The 22,275-nt window shown below is 41.5% G+C and overlaps 1 protein-coding gene across 1 annotated transcript in view; it reads right to left on the bottom strand.

The window, feature by feature from the left end:
* The window catches only part of Lmbrd1 (LMBR1 domain containing 1), an 89,627-nt gene extending 67,572 nt beyond the window's left edge, over positions 1–22,055 (bottom strand). The window contains exons 1-3 of the mRNA XM_036167717.1: positions 21,791–22,055; positions 16,508–16,684; positions 8,143–8,203 (exon numbers count right to left, since the gene is read on the bottom strand). Coding sequence (XP_036023610.1) covers positions 8,143–8,203; positions 16,508–16,684; positions 21,791–21,850 — 298 coding nt within the window. The 5' untranslated portion in view covers positions 21,851–22,055. The remainder of the gene's footprint in view (positions 1–8,142; positions 8,204–16,507; positions 16,685–21,790) is intronic.
* Between the last annotated feature and the right edge of the window lie 220 nt (positions 22,056–22,275).

Raw genomic sequence — 22,275 nt, 5'->3', positions numbered from 1 at the left:
TAAAGATGAAAAGAGAAAACTTATCTTCATATGAACTACCAGACATTTACTTTACCAATGCTTTCTGGTGACGTGTGTGTGTGTGTGTGTGTGTGTGTGTGTGTGTATGTGTATGTGTGTATGTGTGTGTGTATGTGTGTGTATGTGTATGTGTGTGTATATGTGTGTATGTGTATGTGTGTGTATATGTGTGGATGTGTGTGGATGTGTGTGTGGATGTGGATGTGTGTGTGGATGTGTGTGTGTGTGTGTGTGTGTGTGTGTGTGTGTGTGTGTGTGTGTGTGTGTGAATCTGGCTTACAGTCTAGTGTTAATCCTTTTCACCTGAAGGGCCTCCTTCACTATCTTTCGGGAGGAAGGCTTGCTAGCAATGAATTCTCTCAAGGTTTGCCTTAGAATGTCTATTTCGTCTTCACTTTTTGAAGGGCAATGTTAGTGCTTACAGGATTCTTAATTAGCCGGTATATTTTCTCCCAGGACCTGGACTACTGAAATCTAGTGCCTTCTGCTGCTCACTTTCACATTGGGAACGAGCTATGAATCACACAAATGCTCCCAGGAATTTCCCAACTTTCGAGACTTCTCTCACCTTTGTGCTACATTTTCGAATGACATTTCAATGGTTTTCTATTCTTTCTACTTGAGCTCTACTGAGGCTCTTAAATGAGTGGGCCGGGTTATGGTTATAATTTCTTCTAACAGCTTCTCCCTTCTTCTCCTTTCTCCTTTCCTTCTGGAACAGTCTGATCATAACACAGTACTTTGAAGCTCTATTCATTTCTCTCCAACCTCCCTTCCCTTGGATCTTCAGATTAGGTCATCCGTCTTCAAGTTCACTGAGGTTTTCTACTGCCATGTCAAAGCTACCAGTGCGACCTTCCAGCAGAGGTTTCCTTTCTCTGTTGTAACTCCTCAACCTCAGAATTTCTATTCGGTTCTTTTAAAAATCGTTTCTAGCTCCTTACAGAAAAATTTCCATTTGTCTCACTTCCCTCTAATGCTTTAAATTTCTTATGCTCTGAACCAGTTCCCCGTGGCTGCTTTGAAATCTGCCACCTAAATTTAACATTTAGAAATACTGTTTGATGAACTGTGTACTTCTTACTATGGAAGGTTCCCTGAACTCTTTACAACGGCATCTAAACCGGCATTTGACACACTATCATTTGAGGTGTGTTTTGGGTAGCACTCACTCTGGGGTGCTGCTTTGCCTTAAAGGAGGCTGTTTCTGTTCTGTTTCTTTGATCAATCACTGTCTGTGTTAAATCTGTCAAATCCAGTGTCTTCATTCAACTGTTTCATTCTTGTTTGAATTCCTGTTTTGTTTTGTTTCTGTCTAAGCCCATCTTTCCGGTGTCTATCTGCATGTCTGAGCAATTCAATGATCAGCCAAAGACCGGAAAGTACTACTCAAAGTGAGAGCCCCGCAGCTGAACGGGGCACCTTCTAGGGTGCCTGTCTTTGTGGCCTGGCCTGCCTGGAAGATCACCAGTAATCAACCAGGGGCTCAAGGGCCGGCAGGGGGTGGGTAATAGCCAAGGACAAACTACAACTCCAATACTGTCTGCAGCAATTCTTAAATTCTCCCAACTGTTATTGACATTACACTTATATCCAAAGTACTTCAATAGTGGGGTTTTATTCAATTTTAGTCCAATTTTCTATTTTTTTTTGGGGGGGGTGATCTGCTAATCTTCTTACCTGACCATGGCCAAAACCCTATTCTGGATTCACTTATGTGATAATACAAATAGTCTCTTCTTCCATTTACAAGTGGAAAACTCAATGAGCTGCCCTAAGTTACACAATGAAAAAAAAAATTATGTATTCACAAATATCTGCACACTTCTGGGTATGTCCATGAGGAATTTCCCCGAAGCAGATCATGGAGGCTCTGACCTAATTAATAGTGTAACCCAATGGTTATTTTAATTCTGAGGGGACTGTCAGGAGGAGGTGAGACCCAATGGAGGACGCATGTCTTAAAGAGGATATATTGAGTCCTGGACCATTCCTGTTATTCACCTGCATCCGAGCCAGTGTGAGGTGAGTGGCTCTGCACTGCACTCCACCATCAGATGTTCTGCCTGACTTCAAGCCCACAGCAATCAATTCAACCCTGGACAGAGGCCATTCAGGCCTGAGCTTAAGTCATGCTGCAAGTTTTATATATATATATATAATATAAATATTTATATATACAAATATTTCATCACAGCAACAAGTACTAATGAAAATGCTAGATACTGATGGCAATGTATAAACTCCGTGGCTGAAAAGGGCATGAAGAACCCAGCACAATGGTACACACCTGTAATCCCAACATGTAGGATTCTGACTTTAAAGCAAGCCTGGACTACACAATGAGATCAAGGAAAAACAGCATCAACCAAAAAAACACAGAAAGTAAATGAAGAACATGTATTGTCATCGATTCTATGGGCCATGAATATGAGCAGCTTAGATCATTTAAAAATCCACACGTGCTGTAAAAACAACATTGTTCACATTAGTGTCGAATTATAACTTTTATTGGCATACTTTATGTATATCTTTATCCAAGGATAAAGGCAAACTAAATGAGTGTTTAATAGGACTGTTACACCTATACCACAAAACTTTTACCTGCAAAGTTGTTTCATTAAAGCTAGAAACAAATTGTTATGCTAAATTCATTATTTACACACAATGAAACAGAAGTTGAAAGCTTCCTGACCTACTTTATCTTCCCTTAGTTCCATGACTCACCTACCCATGTGGACATTTTCATACTCCTATTTCCACTACAGACTTGCTAACAATCTGGAATTGTTTACACTATAGGAGAATCCATAGAATGTAAAACAATTCGACCAAATTATTTAATGACTACATAGATCTTTTTGGAAGATGTGTTTCAGTCACCTGAAACTAAGAACAACCCTGTGGTCACCATTAACATGGTTAATAAACTATAGCATATTAATATGACAGTATAAATCAACAGAACACATTTAGGATTTGGGCATTCCTTACTTGTACAACCTCTACGGGTGTCCAAAACCTGAAACAAAGGGCTTGGAAAAAAAATAAATAAAACACACACACACACACACACACACACACACACACACACACACACAGCAAGGGAAACTCATGTAAATGAAATTCTATACGGAGATAGGTAGTAAAGCGATTGGCTTTGTCATAGTAGGTTTTCCAGTATGGTTAAAGTAACCATGAGAATAAAGGGAACAGTACAAAAAATTACAATGAAGAAAAGGTAGAAAGATAAAGCTAACAAGTCAATTTGAAACACTGGAACAATTTAGTGAGAGTAAGACTGAGACCTGAGGGACTGCAGTAGTTTAAATAAGAATGGCCCACACAGGTTTATATATCTGAATACTTGGTCACCAGTTGAAAAAAAAGATTAGGAGATGTGGCCTTGTTGGAAGAGATGTGTCACTAGGGGTGGGCTTCGAGGTTTCAAAACCCTAAGCCAGGCTCCAGGGTCGGTGGGTCAGTCTGTCTGTCTGTCTGTCTCTCTTTCTTTCTTTCTGACTGTGGATAAGGATATAATAAAGTCCTCAGCTACTGCTCTAGCGCCTGCCTGCATGCAGCCATGCTACCCACCATGATGATCATGGATTAACCCTCTGAAACTGTAAGCAAGTCCCCAGTCAAATGCTGTCTTTTCTAAGAGTTGCCATGTCATGGTGTCTTTCCATAGCAATAGAACAGGGGCTAGGACAGGGACAAGGAGGACTCCATACCAGACTTAACAGAACAATCAAGCAGAACTAAAGATGGAAATGCCCCATAACAGCATTGAAACAATGAAGAAAATATGTATTAAGAAGAGGGTAAAAGAATCCTTCAAGTTTCTTGGGTAAGAAAACACTCCTAGGTGGAGCTTCTGGATTAAAGACCCTGGGACTAGAGAGCAAAGGGCAGGGACCAGCAGGGTACCCTTCAGTCTCCATCAAGTTCCAGGAGACATCTCTGTGGACAGCCTCAGTCACCAGAGGAAGTGAGTGGTAGGAGCCAGTCAGTGCTGGGAGCTATCCTATTATTGACTATCCAGCAGTAGTCAGCCTTACTTGTAGAAACTTTCTATGAAAAAGCAAAACACAATTCCATTAACTTAAGAGAAGATCTGTAAGAAGGTGATTTCTAAACATGAAGGTTTGCCAATGTCCCCATGGGGACCGTTTCTCCTTCGGCATGGGCACTGAATATCCCAACATTGGGTTGTATTTGCCTTTCTGCCATGCTTGTACTGGAACTGAGGCATGGTGCAGAACAACAGTGGATAACCCTAGCTTTTAGAAGGGAAGACCACAGTGGATCTAAAACTGTATTGTAATCACTGTATCCTTCAGAGGATGGATCCTTCAATGCTCTGTAAAGGACGGTAAAGGACACTCACATCTCACAACAGCTCAGCAGTATGTGTGCTACCGTAATTGTGAGGTGAGCTTCACTATCCAAAATTTTAATCCCACTCTCCCCACCCCTTTTAAATTTGAGGAAACAACTGAGAGATAAACAATGGTTAACCAGGCTCGAGTATATTAGGCAGATTATCAAACATGGGCATGGACATTAGGCACAGTGGTGTGTAGCTGTGGTCCAGCTCTTCCACAGGCTAAGGCAGAACTGGTTCAAGCCTAAATGCTGGGCTCAGCTTAGAGAGCATATATCTCCCTCAGTAGTCTAGGAAAAATGACTGTCAAATAATTTGCAAGTAGATGTGTGTGTGTGTGTGTGTGTGTGTGTGTGTGTGTGTGTTGAAAACTCCAAGACAAGTGAAGGTAAACTAGATCTTCGTAATTCAGTGTTAGTGCATGCAGCCTCCAAATCTCTCTCCACACAAGCACATGAGATGCCACATGAAGAGCCACACACTTATACCATGGTTTCTCAACCTGAGTGCTAAGTGAGAATCATTGCTTTTTACTAATAGATTATCATGCTGTCTACCACACCCTGTGGTGGTTTGAATAGGAATGGCCCCCACAGATTCATGTGTTTAAATGCTTGCTTACAGGGAGTGGTACTATTAGAAAGTATGGCCTTCTTAGAGTAGGTATGTTATTGTTGGAGGAAGTGTGTCACTGAGGTAGAGCTTTAAGGTCTCAGATGGTCAATCCTGGCCAGTGTGGCAGTATCTTCTATTGCCAGTGGTTCCAGATGTAGAACTTTCAGCTCTTTCTCCAGCACCATGTCTTCCCACATGCTACCATACTTCCCACCATGACCATAAGGGACTAAACCTCTGAACTGTAAGCCAGCCCCAATTAAATATTTTCCTTTAAAAGAGTTGCCATAGTCATGGTGTCTCCTCACAAAAGAAACTCTAATTAAGACATTCACGTTAAATCAGAACTTCTCTGAAACAATTCTAAATTATTTAAAAGGTCCCAGATGACTTTGAAGTTGTGCTGGGGTTTTAATACTACTAATTATTTCCATAGGTCATACTCCCAGAACTATTGACTAGGAAGCACCGAGCTCCCTAAGAGCAAACAGCCCCAGGTAAGACTGTAACATCCACTTTGGGCATTGCCACTCATTAACATAATGATCACTGACACCAATTTCTTCATTTGTAACTCAGTACAAAAGTAATGTGGAAAAGAGGAGGTCAGGAAAATTCACTGAGATCTTAAGTGTGAGAGTCTTCAATGCCTAGCAAGGTTAACAATAAAATGTGTTGACACACCAACACAGATGAGATTCTGAATAGCAGACTCTAACAGGGGCTATGATTAAACCATGCCTTGGATGTTTCCAATCTTAAGATCCAGAAGCATATCTAATAGGCAATTCTACTGGACCTAACATTTCAGAAGAAACAGCTGGGCTTGGGGACAGTAACTGTATTAGATGCGGCACAATCCTGTCATGCTCAGAGTTAGAGCCACAGTCACAATAGAGAAGACAACAATCATTATTATTACCCACACTGTCAAAATTGTTTTTATAAATGACTGACTCAACTGTCCTAACAGTGTATGTGTGTGTGTGTGTGTGTGTGTGTGTGTGTGTGTGTACACTAGGGATTGAACTCAGGATCTGGCAACCCAACAAGCAATCTGATGCAAAACTTCAGTCACCAAGACAACTGATTTTTCAGCACACCCCATCTTCTGCTGGGAATTCAGCCCTCAACACCCAAGGCATCCCACTCTTAATAACAGTTGGCATTCTGGCCTTTCCCTTGGGGACCTCCTCTGTGCCCTGATGTAAATCCTCTTTTAAGGAAAAAGCCCTCCCTTCTTCCTCTCCCCCATCCTTCTTCCCTTCCCTGCCATGAGGTGTGCACATCTTCGCTTCCCCTCTTTCTCTCCCTTTCTGTTTCTTCTTCTCCCTCTTCCCCACCCCCTCATATTTCATCTCTATCTCTCTATATATACTAAACCCTTTCCACATGGATGCTGTGTCTAGGGTGTGAGTGACTTTCCAAAGTGCTATGCCACCCACCATTGTGTCTGTATGACCGCCACTGGGCACCTCGGTCCAGCCCGCCAAGGCTTCCCAAATGCCATATCATTACAGTAACAATTAGCTTATTTCCTCTGCATTTAAAATGAGACAAGGATACTTTATGCTACAGAAGACAGATAATATCTTTGGAAAGATTCAGAAACATACTAAAATCCTTCTCTGCAGGTTGATGGAATCAAAGTTAAAAGTCTGCCTAAAGCAATAACCTGGTTTACAAGTGTCTTGTAACCTTGGCAGCAAAAGGTCATTGCAGTGGCCTCCAAGTTCAATGATAAGATATGGTTCCTAGAGTCAGACTTGACTAGCAACTTTGGTTATCTTGTCACATGATCTACAGGATGGTGACTACTGTAACAGGAGGCAGACCCAGTCCCTTAGAAGAATGTTTAAAGAGGTCCTTCGTCTCATTTCAAAACTTCACACAGAACTATTTATATTTCATAGTATACACTTAATGTATTAACCAGAAGTATTAAAGCATGCACTGGGGCTGCGGGCTCCTTCCTCAGCTGACTAGCAGCACACCTCTCTATTCCTGGGAGGGCTTTATCATTTCTTAAAAGGCACTGCTATTTCTTCCTCTCGCCTGGCAGCTGCTGGGATTTTCCCCTAACCTGAACTATATTTTCCTCTTAAACGCTTGTAAAATGTTCAAAAAGCTCTAAAACTAAAAATAAACAAATAAATAAAAATATAAATAAATAAATACATTCTATATAAATACTTTAAAAACCTAAACCAAAGGGATTTCATGGGTCTTATGGAGCAGGAGAAAAGATATAGGTTAGAACCAAAACTGCTAAATTAAAATCAAGTAAGTCTCTTGAAAAAAAAAATCATTGGCTTAGGACCAGCAAGACCAGTGAGTAAAGGGGTGTGGCCCCAACTCCATCGACCTACGTTCAATAGTTCAATACCCAGGATTCCTATGATGGGAGGAGCGAACCAAATTCCATAAGTTCTTTTCCGACCTGACATGCACACAGTAGCACTCATGTGCCTAAGCATACATACACACATGCAAATAAGTCAATGCAGTATAATTTTCTTAACTAGCCCTTCAGTTTCCAATATAATGTCCTATTAAAATCTTATTCGACATCTTGGTTTACTGATTTTAAAAAAACGGCATCCCTTTCTGGAATATATATTTAAACCTTTTTATGAAAGCCTGACTCTGGGACTATTCAAATAAAAAGCATTTAGACGGCTCTTCACACCTTCTCCAGTCTAACACCAAGACGGGAAGAGGAAGAGACAGAAAGAGGCAAGCAGCCATGGCCCTGGATTAGAGCAGCTCCACGGAGCAGCAGAGACTCCCAGAGTGCACTCTACTACTCTCAAGGCTTGAGAAGGAACGCTAGAAAACACAAGCATCAAACGCAGAGGGCAAGTGAAATATGGCTCATTTAACACAGCACAGGAGATCTGAAGTAACTTGATGAAATGATGCTGAAGAAGAGTCACAAGTGAAATTAATAAATGCAGAGTAGATCTAAAATGTCTTAGAATATTAAGAACAAATACACATTATTTATTCCTCGTGTTCAACACTATAGTCTCATAACTGATATTAGTTTAGTCTTCACGTAGTTTGACTCTAAATTTGATTGGCAGGCGGAAGAGAAAAAGACACTGAACGGTACTTACTATAGTAGCCGTACAGAACGGTGTCCTCGATCTGCACACTGACGTTGGCATTAGCCCACTCCTAGGGTACAAGGGAAACAGTAAGTGTATTGCCTTTGACAACAATTTTGTCTAACATGCACAGTTAGATTTGGAACGCCTAAATATCATCTCTGGGGTCTGTCATTGGCTCAAATAAAGTACGGTCTCTACAAGAAATGAGAACAGACAAATGAACAAATACGCATCAATACATAAATCTGAGATGGCAACAGAGTTGTGGGGAAAACCAGACAATCAGGAGTGATTTCCCAAAACTGTCCTAAAAGGTGACTCAAGGAAGAAGGGACAGTCTTGGAAAAATGGAAAGAAGATTCAGGGAGGGAAAAGAGAACAGAATATATAGAGCAGGCTTGGGGTTAAAACAAACAAACAAAAAAACAAACAAACAAAAAACAACCGACAAGCAGCTCAAGGCAGACTCACCACAGCTGTGGAAAGGTACCACAAATAAATGATGCAGGGAAAGGAAGGGCTAACCTTGGAGGGCCCAGTGAGTCAGTGGAAGTATTTTGCATTTTGTCTTAAGAGCAACAGAGAATAGTGAGGAACTCGTACAGAATAACAGCTCCGGTTTGTGCTGTATGAAGATCTGGGTATCATGGCAGTCTTCCTTGCCAACTTGGCTATATTTAGAATTGGCTCTTAGAACTTACAGATTGCTGAGGTATGTTGTAAAGGTGTTTGCAGAGAGAATTAAGGAGGGCATTAGACACACCTTGAAAGAGGACAGCACCACCCCATGGGCTGGGAGCCCTGCCCCAGATTAAGAAAGGAAGGAGTGCTTGCATTCCCTCTGCTGCATTCGCCCACACCAGGATGTCTGTCCAAGTACGTGACTAACCCACCGAAACATGAGCTAAAATCAGTCCTTTCTCCCTTCAACTGTTTCTGACACAAGCTAATTGTTGTTTCGGTTTTGGTTGCTGAGCTGAAACACTTGTCAGACACCAAAAGAGCAAAAGGGTTATTTCTCTTCACGAGTTATAGTCCATCATAAAGGGAGTCAGGCCAAGAACTCCAGGCAGGAACTGAAACTGAGACCATGGAGGAACACCGGCTCCCTCTCATGGCTCACTCAGCTTGCTTCCTTATATACCCTGGGACTACCTACTCAGGGGTAGCACTGCCCACGAGGGCTGCCCCTCCTCCCCCAAACACATACACCTCAACCATTAAGAAAATGATCTCTGGACTTGCCTGCAGGGCAATCTGATGGAGGCAACTTCTCAACTGAGGGCCCCTCTTCCCAGGTGACCCTAGTTTGTCAAGTTGACAAAAACTAACCAGCACAGTAACTGACACAGATGTACCATACCTTTTTAAAAAATACCTAAAAGCTAATTGAAACTCCTTTGCAGTCATCCTTCACAGCTGTTATTTAAATTGCTAAGCTTAGAAAATACAATTCAAATTCATCATTTGCATAGAATAAAATCGGTACCCCGTTGAGACAGAACTCAAGTATAATGGAAAGTACACATTCTAAGTCATTTGACAACAGACGAATGGCAAGAAAAAAAATTGAAGGAGATCAACAGTAATTTCTGAATTGCCAGGCGGTGGTGGTGCATGCTTTTAACCCCAGCACTTGGGAGGCAGAGGCAGGCAGATCTCTGTGAGTTCAAGGCCAACCTGGGCTGCCAAGTGAGTTCAGGAAAGGTGCAAAGCTACACAGGGAAACCCTGTGGGGGGGGGGCGGGGAGGAAATTTCTGAATTACTACACAGATAAAACATCACAATGTTATTACAATAGGAGCCTTTCAACACTTTCCACAACTTAGCACTCTGATAATAGCAAGTAGTTCAAAACTGTGGTGGAAAAAACATCTCTTAAATACAAGATGAGCTATGACCTACACATTCTGAGTTAAATTTAACATAAAAAATAATCTGACAAATCAAGACACGAAACAGCACTTAAAGTATTCCAAGAGTACTGTCCAACAAATGACTGGATGACTTCAGGAATCTACTGAGTTCTTTGGCAACCAAGAAGCCCAAATCGGGCCTCATTTTCCCAGCCAGGAGCTGGGCAAGAAGTTTCAGTTTCTCATGGGACCAGGAACCCAGTCTTAGGGTGTTCAGCAGTCAGAATAGTCTAGCCCTCGTGAACTGCTTACACATAATTGATACCTAGTTTATCTACTGACAACTCTTCTGCTTGTCCTAGAGGCAAGACAGAAGAAAGCAAGCTGAGATACAGATGAACCTATATCCCAGTAAACTCCAGCCTGCACCGTTGATTTTGATTAAGGGCTCTTCACCAAAAAATATTCAGTGTAGCGTGTTAAAAAAAAAAAAAAAAAAAAGCTGGAGACATCATTGTCCAGGGGAAAGATAAGAAAATGTATTATCATAAGTTCTTACCTTAAAATATCATGTAGATACTAAAAAGGAAGGCTATTTAAGAAAAAAAAATGGCATAGAGTACTTTAGAGTAAAGAAACAGAACAAGCTAGAAGCAACAGCTTAAATGCACTTAACTTCTACCTTTAAAAAAGGAAGACATCCAAACACAGAGAGGCTGGAACTGTAAACAACAGGCCCATTGCCTACCACAGAGACATCTATGACAAGGAGAACGTGTTTGTCCCACTGTCCTAAGTACCCAGATGAGAATGGACACAATCGGAAGTGTCAGCTCCTCAGAGTCAGGCCTCCCTGGTGACTCCTTATACATCAAAGAAGACTAAAAAGAATTTTCAATTAAGATGATCAAATCAGTGAACTAGAGGACAGTTGTATTTCTCTCTTTTTATTTGTTACACATTATACAAAGCCCCAACACATTTCCCAGACAACCCGAGGGAGAAGTGTTGTCCTCAATGAAAACCACTTCAAGTTAAAACCTGGAAATTCCACAAAATATCCTGAAATTCCAATTTCAAAAGATAAATTAAGAATAGAAAGTGTAAAAGTAATTCAAAGGCCAATATTCATTGAAATTTAACATCTTTTAATTTAGAGGGCTTTTCTGTCTAACCAATTTTTAAGACAATAAACCAGTCTAATTGCTATTATTTTAAAGCTACAAATATAGTGCATAAAATATACAACAGAGCTCAAGGGCTATTAGTGTATTTGCTTTATATGCTTCCCAACCTCCCGAGTAGCTGACATGCCATCAGGAGAACTGACTTTAACAGCCTTCCTTCTAGCACACTTTGAGAACTGGGTATAACACCAAGCGTGGGGAAACAGTCACTTAGAGGTGGGTCTCAGATTTGAATCTAAAATATAGACACTGACTCAACTTATTAACAGATCTACAACTGACCTCTATTTTTACTCAAATTTGAGGCCGATCTTCCTTCAAAGGGTCCACACTACGTTATCATCAACCCTTCTGTTAGAGTAGCAACAAAAGCCCACTAAGGAGAAACTCCTTCTGGTCAAGAGAATAGGGTCTTTGGCCTAGATGGAGACCTAACATTCTAGTTAGGCAGGGGACCATCCCCCAAAGACAGTGGGCTCACTGTAAGCCATACTAAAGATATAGGCAGAATCTTGAGTTCTTGTTGAAATACTGTATTTTCCTAGTGGAGCTTACAAGTCCACAGCCGTACATTCTGTAAGTCAGCCTGTTTCTCTAAGTTAGAATGACTCATTTCCTTCTTGTCTCCACACATGCTTTCGCTATCACTTTGAGTTCCCCCAACATTTGTCCCTGAGTTTCCGTTTGAGTCTATTCTTAAATTCTCTTATTAGTGAGACCAAGAACCCTTAGAGGGGATCCCGATTTCCTCCATCACATTAGGATTGAGAGTTCTTGCCCCTTCCCTTCTTCAGGAAATTACACATGCAAAGCTACCCTTTCTTGTCTCAAAAAACCTTGCCTCTCTGATTCATAACATACATAACTCCAATACCTTTCACTAAAAACCACACAGAGATGAGAACATAACCACGACACTGAAAGCTGCAAGTCCACTTCCCTATAAAACAGTGGTTCTCAACCTTCCAAACGCTGTGACCCGTTAACACAGTTCCTCATGTGGTGGTGACCCCCAACCTTAACATTATTTTTGTTGCTACTTCATAACTGTAATTTTGCTACTGTTATGAATCGTAATGTAAGTATTTCTGGAGATAGAGGTTTGCCAATGGGGTTGCAACCCACAGGTTGAGAACCACTGCTGTAAACCAAAGTTCCTGAAACACTATCTATCAGCTTCTCTAGCCCAACTTCCTCACCTCACCACCCACATCGAACTGACTCTTAAGGTTCCAGGGAGAAAACAAGCTCCAGGATGTCATTATAAAATAATATTAAAATAGGAACAAGAGTAGAGTTAAACCAGACACATGAAAACAATAAGCTGTGAGGTGACTGAACAGGAGAGGAGGGAAAACATGGCAAGCGCCAAAACACCAGACATTCTGAGGCTGCAGCTTAGATACTTTTTAATAAAATCCACATGTGCTGTAAAAACATTGTTCACATTAGTGTCGAATAATAACTTTTATCTGTATACTTTATGTATCTCTTTATCCAAGGATAAAGGCTAACTAAATGAATGTTTAATAGGACTGTTACACCTATACCACAAAACTTTTACCTGCAAAGTTGTTTCATTAAAGCTAGAAACAAATTATTATGCTAAATTCATTCATATTATCACATTTGAAAAAAACATGTCACCAGAAACAACTCTGGCATTACTGCACACACCCGGCTTAGCATGATGAGAACCCCAGAACCATGGAAAACAGTGTGGACTCCCTCCCACCCAGGGAGAAGCAGCATCTGTACTTAAGCAGAGCTAGCAATCACCACAAATAATTAAACTCTGAAAAGCAAACCCGTGAGTTTGGAAGATTCAGAATACACGAGGTGGGAATGGCGAAAGCTAGTGTATGCAGGACATATTCGTGAAGGAACAAAAATGCACACTAGCATACTGTATCATCCAGTGTGGAAAACAACTAGGAAATTCGAAGCCAGCAGCTCACCTTTACTCAATAGACAACTTACAATTGCAGCATAAAGTCTATAGAAATAACAGTTCCATACTTGGACTTGACTTTCACTAAGCATTGAACAGAACTCACTAAGAACTTGGAGAGAAGACTGAGTTAGGAACAACTTTTGTCCATCTTTTCAGCTTTTACTTTTGTGAGTAGCAAATATGAGGCTTCAAATGAAAATAAAATTTCAGGAATAAAAGACAAAGTGCAGGCATTCACTCGAGAACAAGTGTGGGGCTGGGGGGCGATAAGGATGATGATGTCTATCTGTAATCCCTGTGCTCAAGAGACCCAAATGGGAGGATGGAGATCTGCTGGCCAGCCAGGGTTACACACTGAGATGATGATAACAATAATAATAAAAATTAAAATCAAATAAAAGTATACCAAGAAAAAATACTACCAAATTATTTACATTATAGGAGCTATATAAATATAAATTATATTTTGTATTTTATTAATATATATTGTTATATAAATATAAACAAATTAGAGACAATAAGATAAGGAAACCAGAGTCCAAGGTCGCAGACATGCTTGGCAAGTGTTCTACCACTGAACCACAGCCCCAACCAGAAGGAAAACACTTAAACTCTTGCTCTAGGTATAATAAAATCTCCCCAACTAAACTAACACAAAGGCTAGAAAAGCAACTCGCTGGAGAAGCACCGTCTGCTTGTACTAAACCCTGAGTCCGATCCCTAGCACCATGTAGGAGGAAGTGCTAAACAGTCTTATTAATAAAAACCTGGAGCCAGATATAGGGGTGAAAACCTGAGAGATCAGGGAAACAGGAAAAGCCACAAGCTAACCTCACTTCACCATCACCTCAGTCTCTAAAGCAACCTATTTCCTGTATATACACACCTACATGCCTTTCTGTTCTGCCATCTCATTTGGTCTCCTGTCCAGCTACATCACTTCCTCTTCCTGCCCAGCTGTGTCACTTCCTGTGACCTCTATGTCATCCAGACCTCTATGGTTAACTAGTATTAGAATTTAAGGCGTGTGCCACCACGCCTGGCTCTGTTCCCAGTGTGGCCTTGAACTTACAGAGATGCAGACGGATCCCTGCCTCCCAAGTGATAGGATCAAAGGTGTGTGCTACCATTGCCTGACTTCAATGTTTAATATAGTGACTGGCTTTTTCCTCTGATCCTCAGATAAAGTTTATTGGGGGCACACAGATAAAATATCACCACTGCACTGAAAAAAGAAAAAAAATTAATGAATCCAGACTAAATTTTTAAAAACAAAAATAACTACGATCCAGAAAAAGACTACTCATTTAGGCATGGGTACCAAAAATCAACAAAATAAAACAAAGTTTATATGCTCATAGAAATATTTACTTTAGAAATTCCAAGATGAAAACAGTTCCCTATAATGTATAAATAAATCTTCTAAATTAAAAACTAAAACCAATCCCAGTTCAAACAGTAATTATACAAGGGATAATTACATTGCTTATACTGTATCAGAATAGTTGTGCATATACATACACATATGCATTAATTTCCCAGATTGTAAGGAGAAAAACATCTCAGAAGTTTATAATTATCTACTTTCTGGATTTCACTACTGCTTAAGAATAAAAACACCCCCACATTCTTACAATGTCAGAATCATTTATCTAAGATACACAGCTGTGTACCCAACGCCAATCATAAGAAATTAGACACTTTCATGTAATTTAATAATAAAATGACATCAAAGAAAATGACTTCATAATGCTCAGATAAATTAATTACCTGTATCCAAAATTATTAAGGGCATTTACTTCTTGACAAACAATGAAAAAAGAAAACCTAGAAAATCTAATAAAACCATTGAAAATAATAATTTCCTCCTAAAATGTCTCAGTGCAAAACACAAAATGTAAATTAAATGAAAATAAATGAAGACAGTGAGAACAATTTTCTAAACTACTGAGAAATAAATTTCTTAAAAGGGCACTTTCCCTCATAAAAACAAAATAAATGAAGAAGACCTTTGGGGGCTTCAAATTCTTTTATATTTTTCAGGCTGAACCTCTGTCTTGTCTTGCTTTTTTACTCATAAAGCCATAGATAATCTACTACCTCACAGGGTTGCTTGGGAGGTCAAAGGGAGGCAATGTATGTAAACACTTAATATATAGACACACTGCAGCAGATGCCAACCATCCTCTTCACAAAACTACTGTTGGGGCACACTAAGACTTCATTAATACTACCTGGGAGTCTGCCTTACAGAGAAAAGGGAATTTTAGTCTCTGCAACAGTCAGAATACATCCAAACAAAGCCACAAAAATGTTATCAATTACTGAAGTCATTTAGACCAAAATCAGAGTTATTAAAGCATTATGAATTACTGAAATTCAAAATTACTATTTTATTCAAGAACCATGTGCCAGAAACTGACATACAGTACCCACTTCACAGAGGCTTCATTAAGCTAGTAAGAAACAAAAGAAATTTGCATAACTGAAAAAGAACTTCCTCTAGTTTATGCACTTCCTTTTTAAAATGAGGAACCGAAAGTAGAGAAAAGTTAGTTAAGTAACTTGGCCAAATTTCCTCAGCTAAGTCTAGCAGCTAGCACAGCAAACTATTCTCTGTCCTGGAAGATTCTAGGAAGCAAATGCTGTTCTACCACTACTGAAAGACCTCCTAAATCATTTCTTCATGGCATTCATGTCAATAAAATCAAATATGCTGCAAAGGAATTACAAGAAGCACTAAAATAAAACCAATTATAATGAAATATTTTCACATAAAAAAAACTGATTTCCGATACTGAGTGGGTTGTTGAACTGATGATTCTCATAGAAGGTAGTTGTCCACGTCTAGTCTACAACTTGCGTTCTTGTTCTCGACAATTAATTTCTATACTTATCTATTCCCACACAAAAAAACAGGACTGGAGGGATCGTTCAGTGGTAACGAATGCTAGCTAGCTGTGAAAGCAGCAGAAACTAAGTTTAGATCCTCAGCACCCACATGCAAGCCACACATGGCCACCCACGCCTACATCCTCAGCACTGGGCAGGTGGGGGCAGAGATGGGATGCTGGAAGGTCTGTGAGACCAGCCTAGCCTAACCACTGCGCTTCAGGTTCAGGGACAGGAAGATGTCTGATGTCCACTCTGGACTCTACATGTCTATGCAAAGGCGCACGCACACACACACACACACACACACACACACACACACACACACCCCACATACACACTCTGGATTCTACATGCCTAGGCACACGGGGTAGGGAGACAGAGAGAAAGAGAGAGAAAGGGAAAAAAAGACACTGGTTTGCTAAATGAAACAATGAAGTACCCACAAGGAAAAAAAATAATCAGAGAGCACAATACTTACCTTAAATGTACCATTTTGATTTTTCATGTAAGAAACCAAAAATATATCCACTGGCAGAAGAGCGGACGTGATGAGAGCAACTGCCAGTGAAAAAATGGCCGTCACAGTGGAGACAACTTCACTTTCCCGCCGACTCTGGTATTTGCGGACATATATCCAGCAAAATGCCAAAATTGCCTGAAACACAGCAAAAAGAAATACCTACTGTTACCTTATACATCCTTCAACACTAACGTCAGCACATATTTGAAGCTTATTTGGCCAAAGGTTTCTTTACATGTGTAAGGAAAACTTTTATTAACCTGCACAAAATAGGAGGATGTTAAGGCCTATTTATGAATGAAAATGCAGTACAATTTTACTTAAGTCCACACACCTTATGAACAACAGTGCACAACTGCATACATCCTCACCAAACACCATTAATAGTTACATAGAATGTCATGCCCCAATATATCTCTTCAATCTAAAGGAAATGTACCAGAAATTACAGCCACAGATGCCATCCACTTGTGGGTTAACTGCTAATCACCACACAAAAGATGTAATTCAAATTTTAAAGGGCATTTAAGAAAAGTCAATAATGTGAATGGATTCGTGTGCCTAACAAGTTTTCCTGTGAAGACTGTGCCCAGAGGTAACGAGGCTGACGTCTCTAGCTGAGTGGCACTCATAGGGCCTCTCTAGGGGCTAACAAAGAGCACACATCGGTTCAGGGATTCTACATCATTAGCCAGCATTGGGATCCTACAGAGGCCTGTCGGGGTGGGGTGCTGGCCCACCTCTCAGAGGTTCATAATTAGAGGTGGGCGCTGAACACCTCCGTGTTAATAGACACGATCATGGCAGTCGTGGTCAGGTACTGCACTTGGAGCTCCTATGTTCTACTCTGTAACAGAAGGTTGTTGACACATACTAAGTCAGTGTCCTCAGCCCTGACTGGGAGGTAGCATTATTTACATAGTTTTTAAATACCTGTATGCATCTCCTAAGCCATATCAAGTCAACCAATTTGGAAGTCAGCAGTAAGAACCATTGTTCTAAACAAGACCTGTTGGAGTACTGGGACAAAAACTTACTTTGTACCATCTAACTAGTTCTATGGTATCCAAGTTCTACCACAATTAAGATACCAAGAATGGTTCCACTACAATTGAATGTTTTGATTTGTCGTAGATAACCCCACTCTGCATCCTCCGCCCCTACCCACCACGACCTGTGATCTGCCCCTACAGTCTCCATTAGTCCTCAAATGCCATTGTGTGTTCATGTAATAGCTCATCTTTAGGGCCTAGTTTCTCTCACTTGGCCCAGTGCATTTGAAATCATCCAAGCTGCATGGCATTCATATTGCTATCATTTCAACACTGTCATTTACAGAGAGAAGGAAGAAATTAAGTGAAAAGAAGCTAGATGTTAGGAAAAAAACATAATAAGTAAGTAAACAAACAAATACAACCACAACAAAATGACCTAAGCTCAAATTCTGGTTAAATTTTGTTGTTTTGCTTTCAGAAAGTTACTTTGCATAAAACGCTATATTAACAGGTAATGAGTGTTTTAAAGTGAATTCAGAATTCTTGTAAACATTCCTCAAGTTTGTTTTGAACTCACTGGAAGCTGGGTCCTATCTCTTTATACTTAACAACACTGAACTCAGTGCTCAGTACTGACTCAGTACTACACAGACTTCAGGAGAGAGACCCTGGCGTTTTTGCCAAGCTGAAACTGACTAGAAGCACACAGGAAACATACACTAACCTCACAGAGACAAGTCACAGCAGAGCTGCCAGGCAGAATCGCCGAGCAGGGGGTTTTGACTTTCACTATTTTAAGAGAACCCCCATTTTTTCCTTTAGGTTATGACAGTAGTAACTGGATCATCAAGTGAAGCAACTGTCCTGAGCTATAAGGCGAGAATAAGAACTTCTAATGGGTTTTCAAGATCAAATGAGCTATTGTGTAGCACACTACACAGCTATAGTAACTGCTTAACAACAGCGCTGAAGTTAACGGCACACACAGTAACACCTCAGAGCGTTTTATTTTCTTTTAAAAAGCTATTATTAAAACCGAGGAAAGATTTTTAAATAGTTCTCCAATTCTTCCCAATTTGGATTTAATTGTTCTGGGCATTGGGATTTTAAAAACTCCCTAGATGGTTTTAATGAGTGGCCAATGCTGGGAACCAACAGGGTACGGGAAGGAATGAGAACACTTAAGAGTTTAGTCACACTGAGAAGCAGAGATGTTTCCAGGGAGCGTATTCAATAGCAAACACCTTCAATGGGGTGGACCCACGGATTGCGTAGTGGTGACAAATCCGTAGAGTGAGGCCCACACCTTAAGGAACACAGGTAAGTTTGCCTTGCAGATATGGAGTTTGCCTCTGTGCTAACGGGAAGAGCAATTGAATGGCGGGGTAGGCCAAATTACTGAGGATATGGGGAGCTCAGTAGAAGTGCTTACATTCAGCAGCGTGAACAGATTAAGAGCACAAGGGACCAAACGTAATTCCTCTGCATGTGGCACAAGAAACTGAAGTCCATTCTGTTTGTCGAAGATCAGAAACAGGGAACACTCATTATTTGATCCTTTCTTATACAAATGGCATTCATTCTCAAGTATGAAGTCCCCAGACCCTGTTTTTCTGGAGATTCAAAAACCGAAAACTACTCTCATAATAATATATCATTTGCCATTTTAAAAACCAGTTCTGACATTGGATGCATGATTTATAAACCACTGCAGGTTAAACTGCTGGTGTATTACCATGAAACAAGACAATGGAACCAAACTGCCCTGGGGTCTGAATTCTTCCCTGTGCGTTACTACTGTGTTTGGTGAAACAGCCACAATTGACTATTAAATTTCAACCATGGGACTCAAACTCTGTTCAGTAAGATAAAAAGCACACATAAAGTCCTGCTATACACCAAAGTGTGGTGGGGCTAGCAGCACAGCTTCTGAACACTTAAAAGGAGCTCAAAGCCAAGGCACCCATCTTCCTCAAGCAACGGCATAGACTTTGGTTTTTAACGGGACTTTATCAAATGAACAACAATAAAATAGCCCTTTAATAAAATCTACAGTATTTGTTGCTAGTGACAAAATACACGCTTTGGGGCCAGAGGGAGGGTTTAGCCAGCAAAGGTGTTGTGGCCAAAGCTGAGTTTGCTCCTGAGACCCACAGTGTCCTCTGGCCTCCACCCACACACCCTGGTGCACTCTCAAATGCATATACACACAACACACACACACACACACACACACACACACACACACCCCTGCGATGTCCTCTCAGACCAGCACATACACACCACACAAATGAGTAAGTAAAATTTTAAAACTTCAAGCTTTCAAGTGACAATTAGAATTTTGCAAAACTTGTATATAGTATTTGTGAGTTTGACAACTTTTCAATACTTCTCACTTCTTACTTCTCAGGGCATTTCTGACAAGATCTGTGGTGGTTTAATAAATGTGACATCTGACATTACATAATGCAATGTATCCATGTTTTGAAGATGCACCTCACTTGGTCACCAGTACCTCCTGAGTAGCAAATATAGATTACACTAAAAAACAAAACAAAAAAAACAAACAAAAAAAACAACCCCACACAGCAATGGGTAAAAGATTCACTAAGTACTAGTTGGACTAATGGCCTTGAATGTAAGCGAAGAAAACCATCACTGTTTTAGGTTGCATGTTGCCACAGAACCTGAAGAAGCTGGCACTTGCTGCAGTCACAAAGAACATCTCCAGCTATCAAAAATAGTCCTCTACTTCTGCCTACACACTGCTCAGACTAGATATTGTGCATACATTCCAACCAAACTAACTTACTTCACGACTGCATGAAAAGCAGACACGGATACAGAGCCATTCTAATAAGCCAAGCACTAAACAGACTGACATTAATTTAATGTTCAATAGATCACCATTTCCGCACCTCACACATGCATTCTTCTATCATTCTCGTGTTGTTCCTGATGCAACTTCATTGACTTTCCAAAGTCTACATACACCTGCACTTTCTCCACAATGTCCTCTCCCAAGTTCCAGTCCACTCACAAAGCCATGCTTTGTCTTCCAATACTTAAAATCCATGTTCCCAATTACCTTTTATAAAAGCCATGTTCTTACTCCCTTTGTATCTTTCTATGGTCTATAAAACTACCATGATTTAAACACTTTTTTATTAATTAGAATACTCGCACTATACTTTCATACTGGTTACATGTTTACTTTCTTCTAAATAAATGGACTGGAAAAGCCAGTGAATTCTCCAAGTACAGGACTGGCTGGCTCTGGAGAACACACCATTAACCTCTGGGGTTTCCAACCCCCCCACCCCTCTGAGAATGGCCCAGAGCAATGGGATTTGTACTGAAGATTCAATTTAGGATCTCTGAACATGCTGCACAAGTGATGTTGTGTGTGTGGTTCTTGGTGAAACACTTTACTAGCGGAACATACCACAGAAGTGTCAGACCAGGGAATATGACAAACTACATCATACAAGTTTCAAAATCCAAACACTGAGTAACCACAGGACAGAAGTCCTTGAAGAGTAGGGGAAGGGTGGGCAACGTGAAAAGTCCAAAGCAAACTAAACAAGCTGCGCCTGTTGCCTTTGGGTAGCAGAGCAATAACCAGAGTACTCTGGGCCATGACAGTTGGGTTTTGTGCACTGGATAATCAGAGGTGAGATAGTTGGAAAGAAGGCACCTGAGGTCAGACAGGTAGCAGCACACCCTAACACTGGCTGACAGGAGGGCTGCCGCCTGGCCACACACCTGCTCAACGCTGTTCTAGGTGGAATGTGACACCTAGAACGTGACACTCACGTCATCAAGGCAGAATCGCACAATGAGCACGGGGAAGTCTGGGGACTTACTACCCCAAGAGCTGGAGTGCATGGGGGAAATGGGGCATTTAGAAAAACAAGCAAGTGGCCAAGCCAGCGCCCAGGGGACTGGCACAGAGGCGGCGCGGACTGCAATCAAAGCCATCACGCCTTTCTCCACCCCTAGGGTCGCTCGTCCCCAAACCGACCCTCCAGCCACGTCCTCAGACAAGAGCTAGCAGCTGAAGTTGGGAGGAAGACCTCGGGCGTCAGCGCCTCCCCCACCTTCCTCTGGGGGAGTGGGGGAGATCCTCGCGGACCCAGCAGGGAGCAGCAGGACAGGCGAGGAAGGGCTCGCAAGGCCGGCGCTGGCCCGCCCTCCTCCACCTCCCACCTCCGCACCCTGGGAGAACTCGGAGCGCCTCCCCTACCAGGAGCAAGAGGCCGAAGATGCACCAGCCGATCACCAGCTCGGCCGCAGCCGCCGCCATCTTCGCTTCCGGTCCCGACAGGCCCAAAGGGGAGGGGAGGGGAAGGGACAGGGATGGAGAGGGACCCGGAACCGCGCAGCCTAAAGGTTAAAGGGGTGGAGGGGCGGAGCGGCGGGTTGCCAAGGAGACCCGACCCGCGAGCGTCCCCTGGCGACCATCCGAACCCGGGGCGGGGCGCACCCGACGGGCGCTGACGTCACCACGCTGCCCGCCCACGCGCAGGCTGCGTGCGTTCGGCTGGATCGGATTGGTCGGAAAATCTACTATCGGCCGGATGTTGGACTCTGCCTCAGAAGGTCCAAGTGAGGTGTAGGGACTTCCGTGACTTCCCAAAGTGAGGTTCTGTTCCCAGTATCCAAGCGGAACTCATCACGGTGCAGGAATGATTCAGAATAAAAGAATGCTAGCTGCCCAAGTGACTTGAT

The sequence above is a fragment of the Onychomys torridus genome, chromosome 18, assembly GCF_903995425.1.
Source record: "Onychomys torridus chromosome 18, mOncTor1.1, whole genome shotgun sequence".
Taxonomy (NCBI): domain Eukaryota; kingdom Metazoa; phylum Chordata; class Mammalia; order Rodentia; family Cricetidae; genus Onychomys; species Onychomys torridus.
This window is presented reverse-complemented; position numbering and strand designations above follow the sequence as displayed.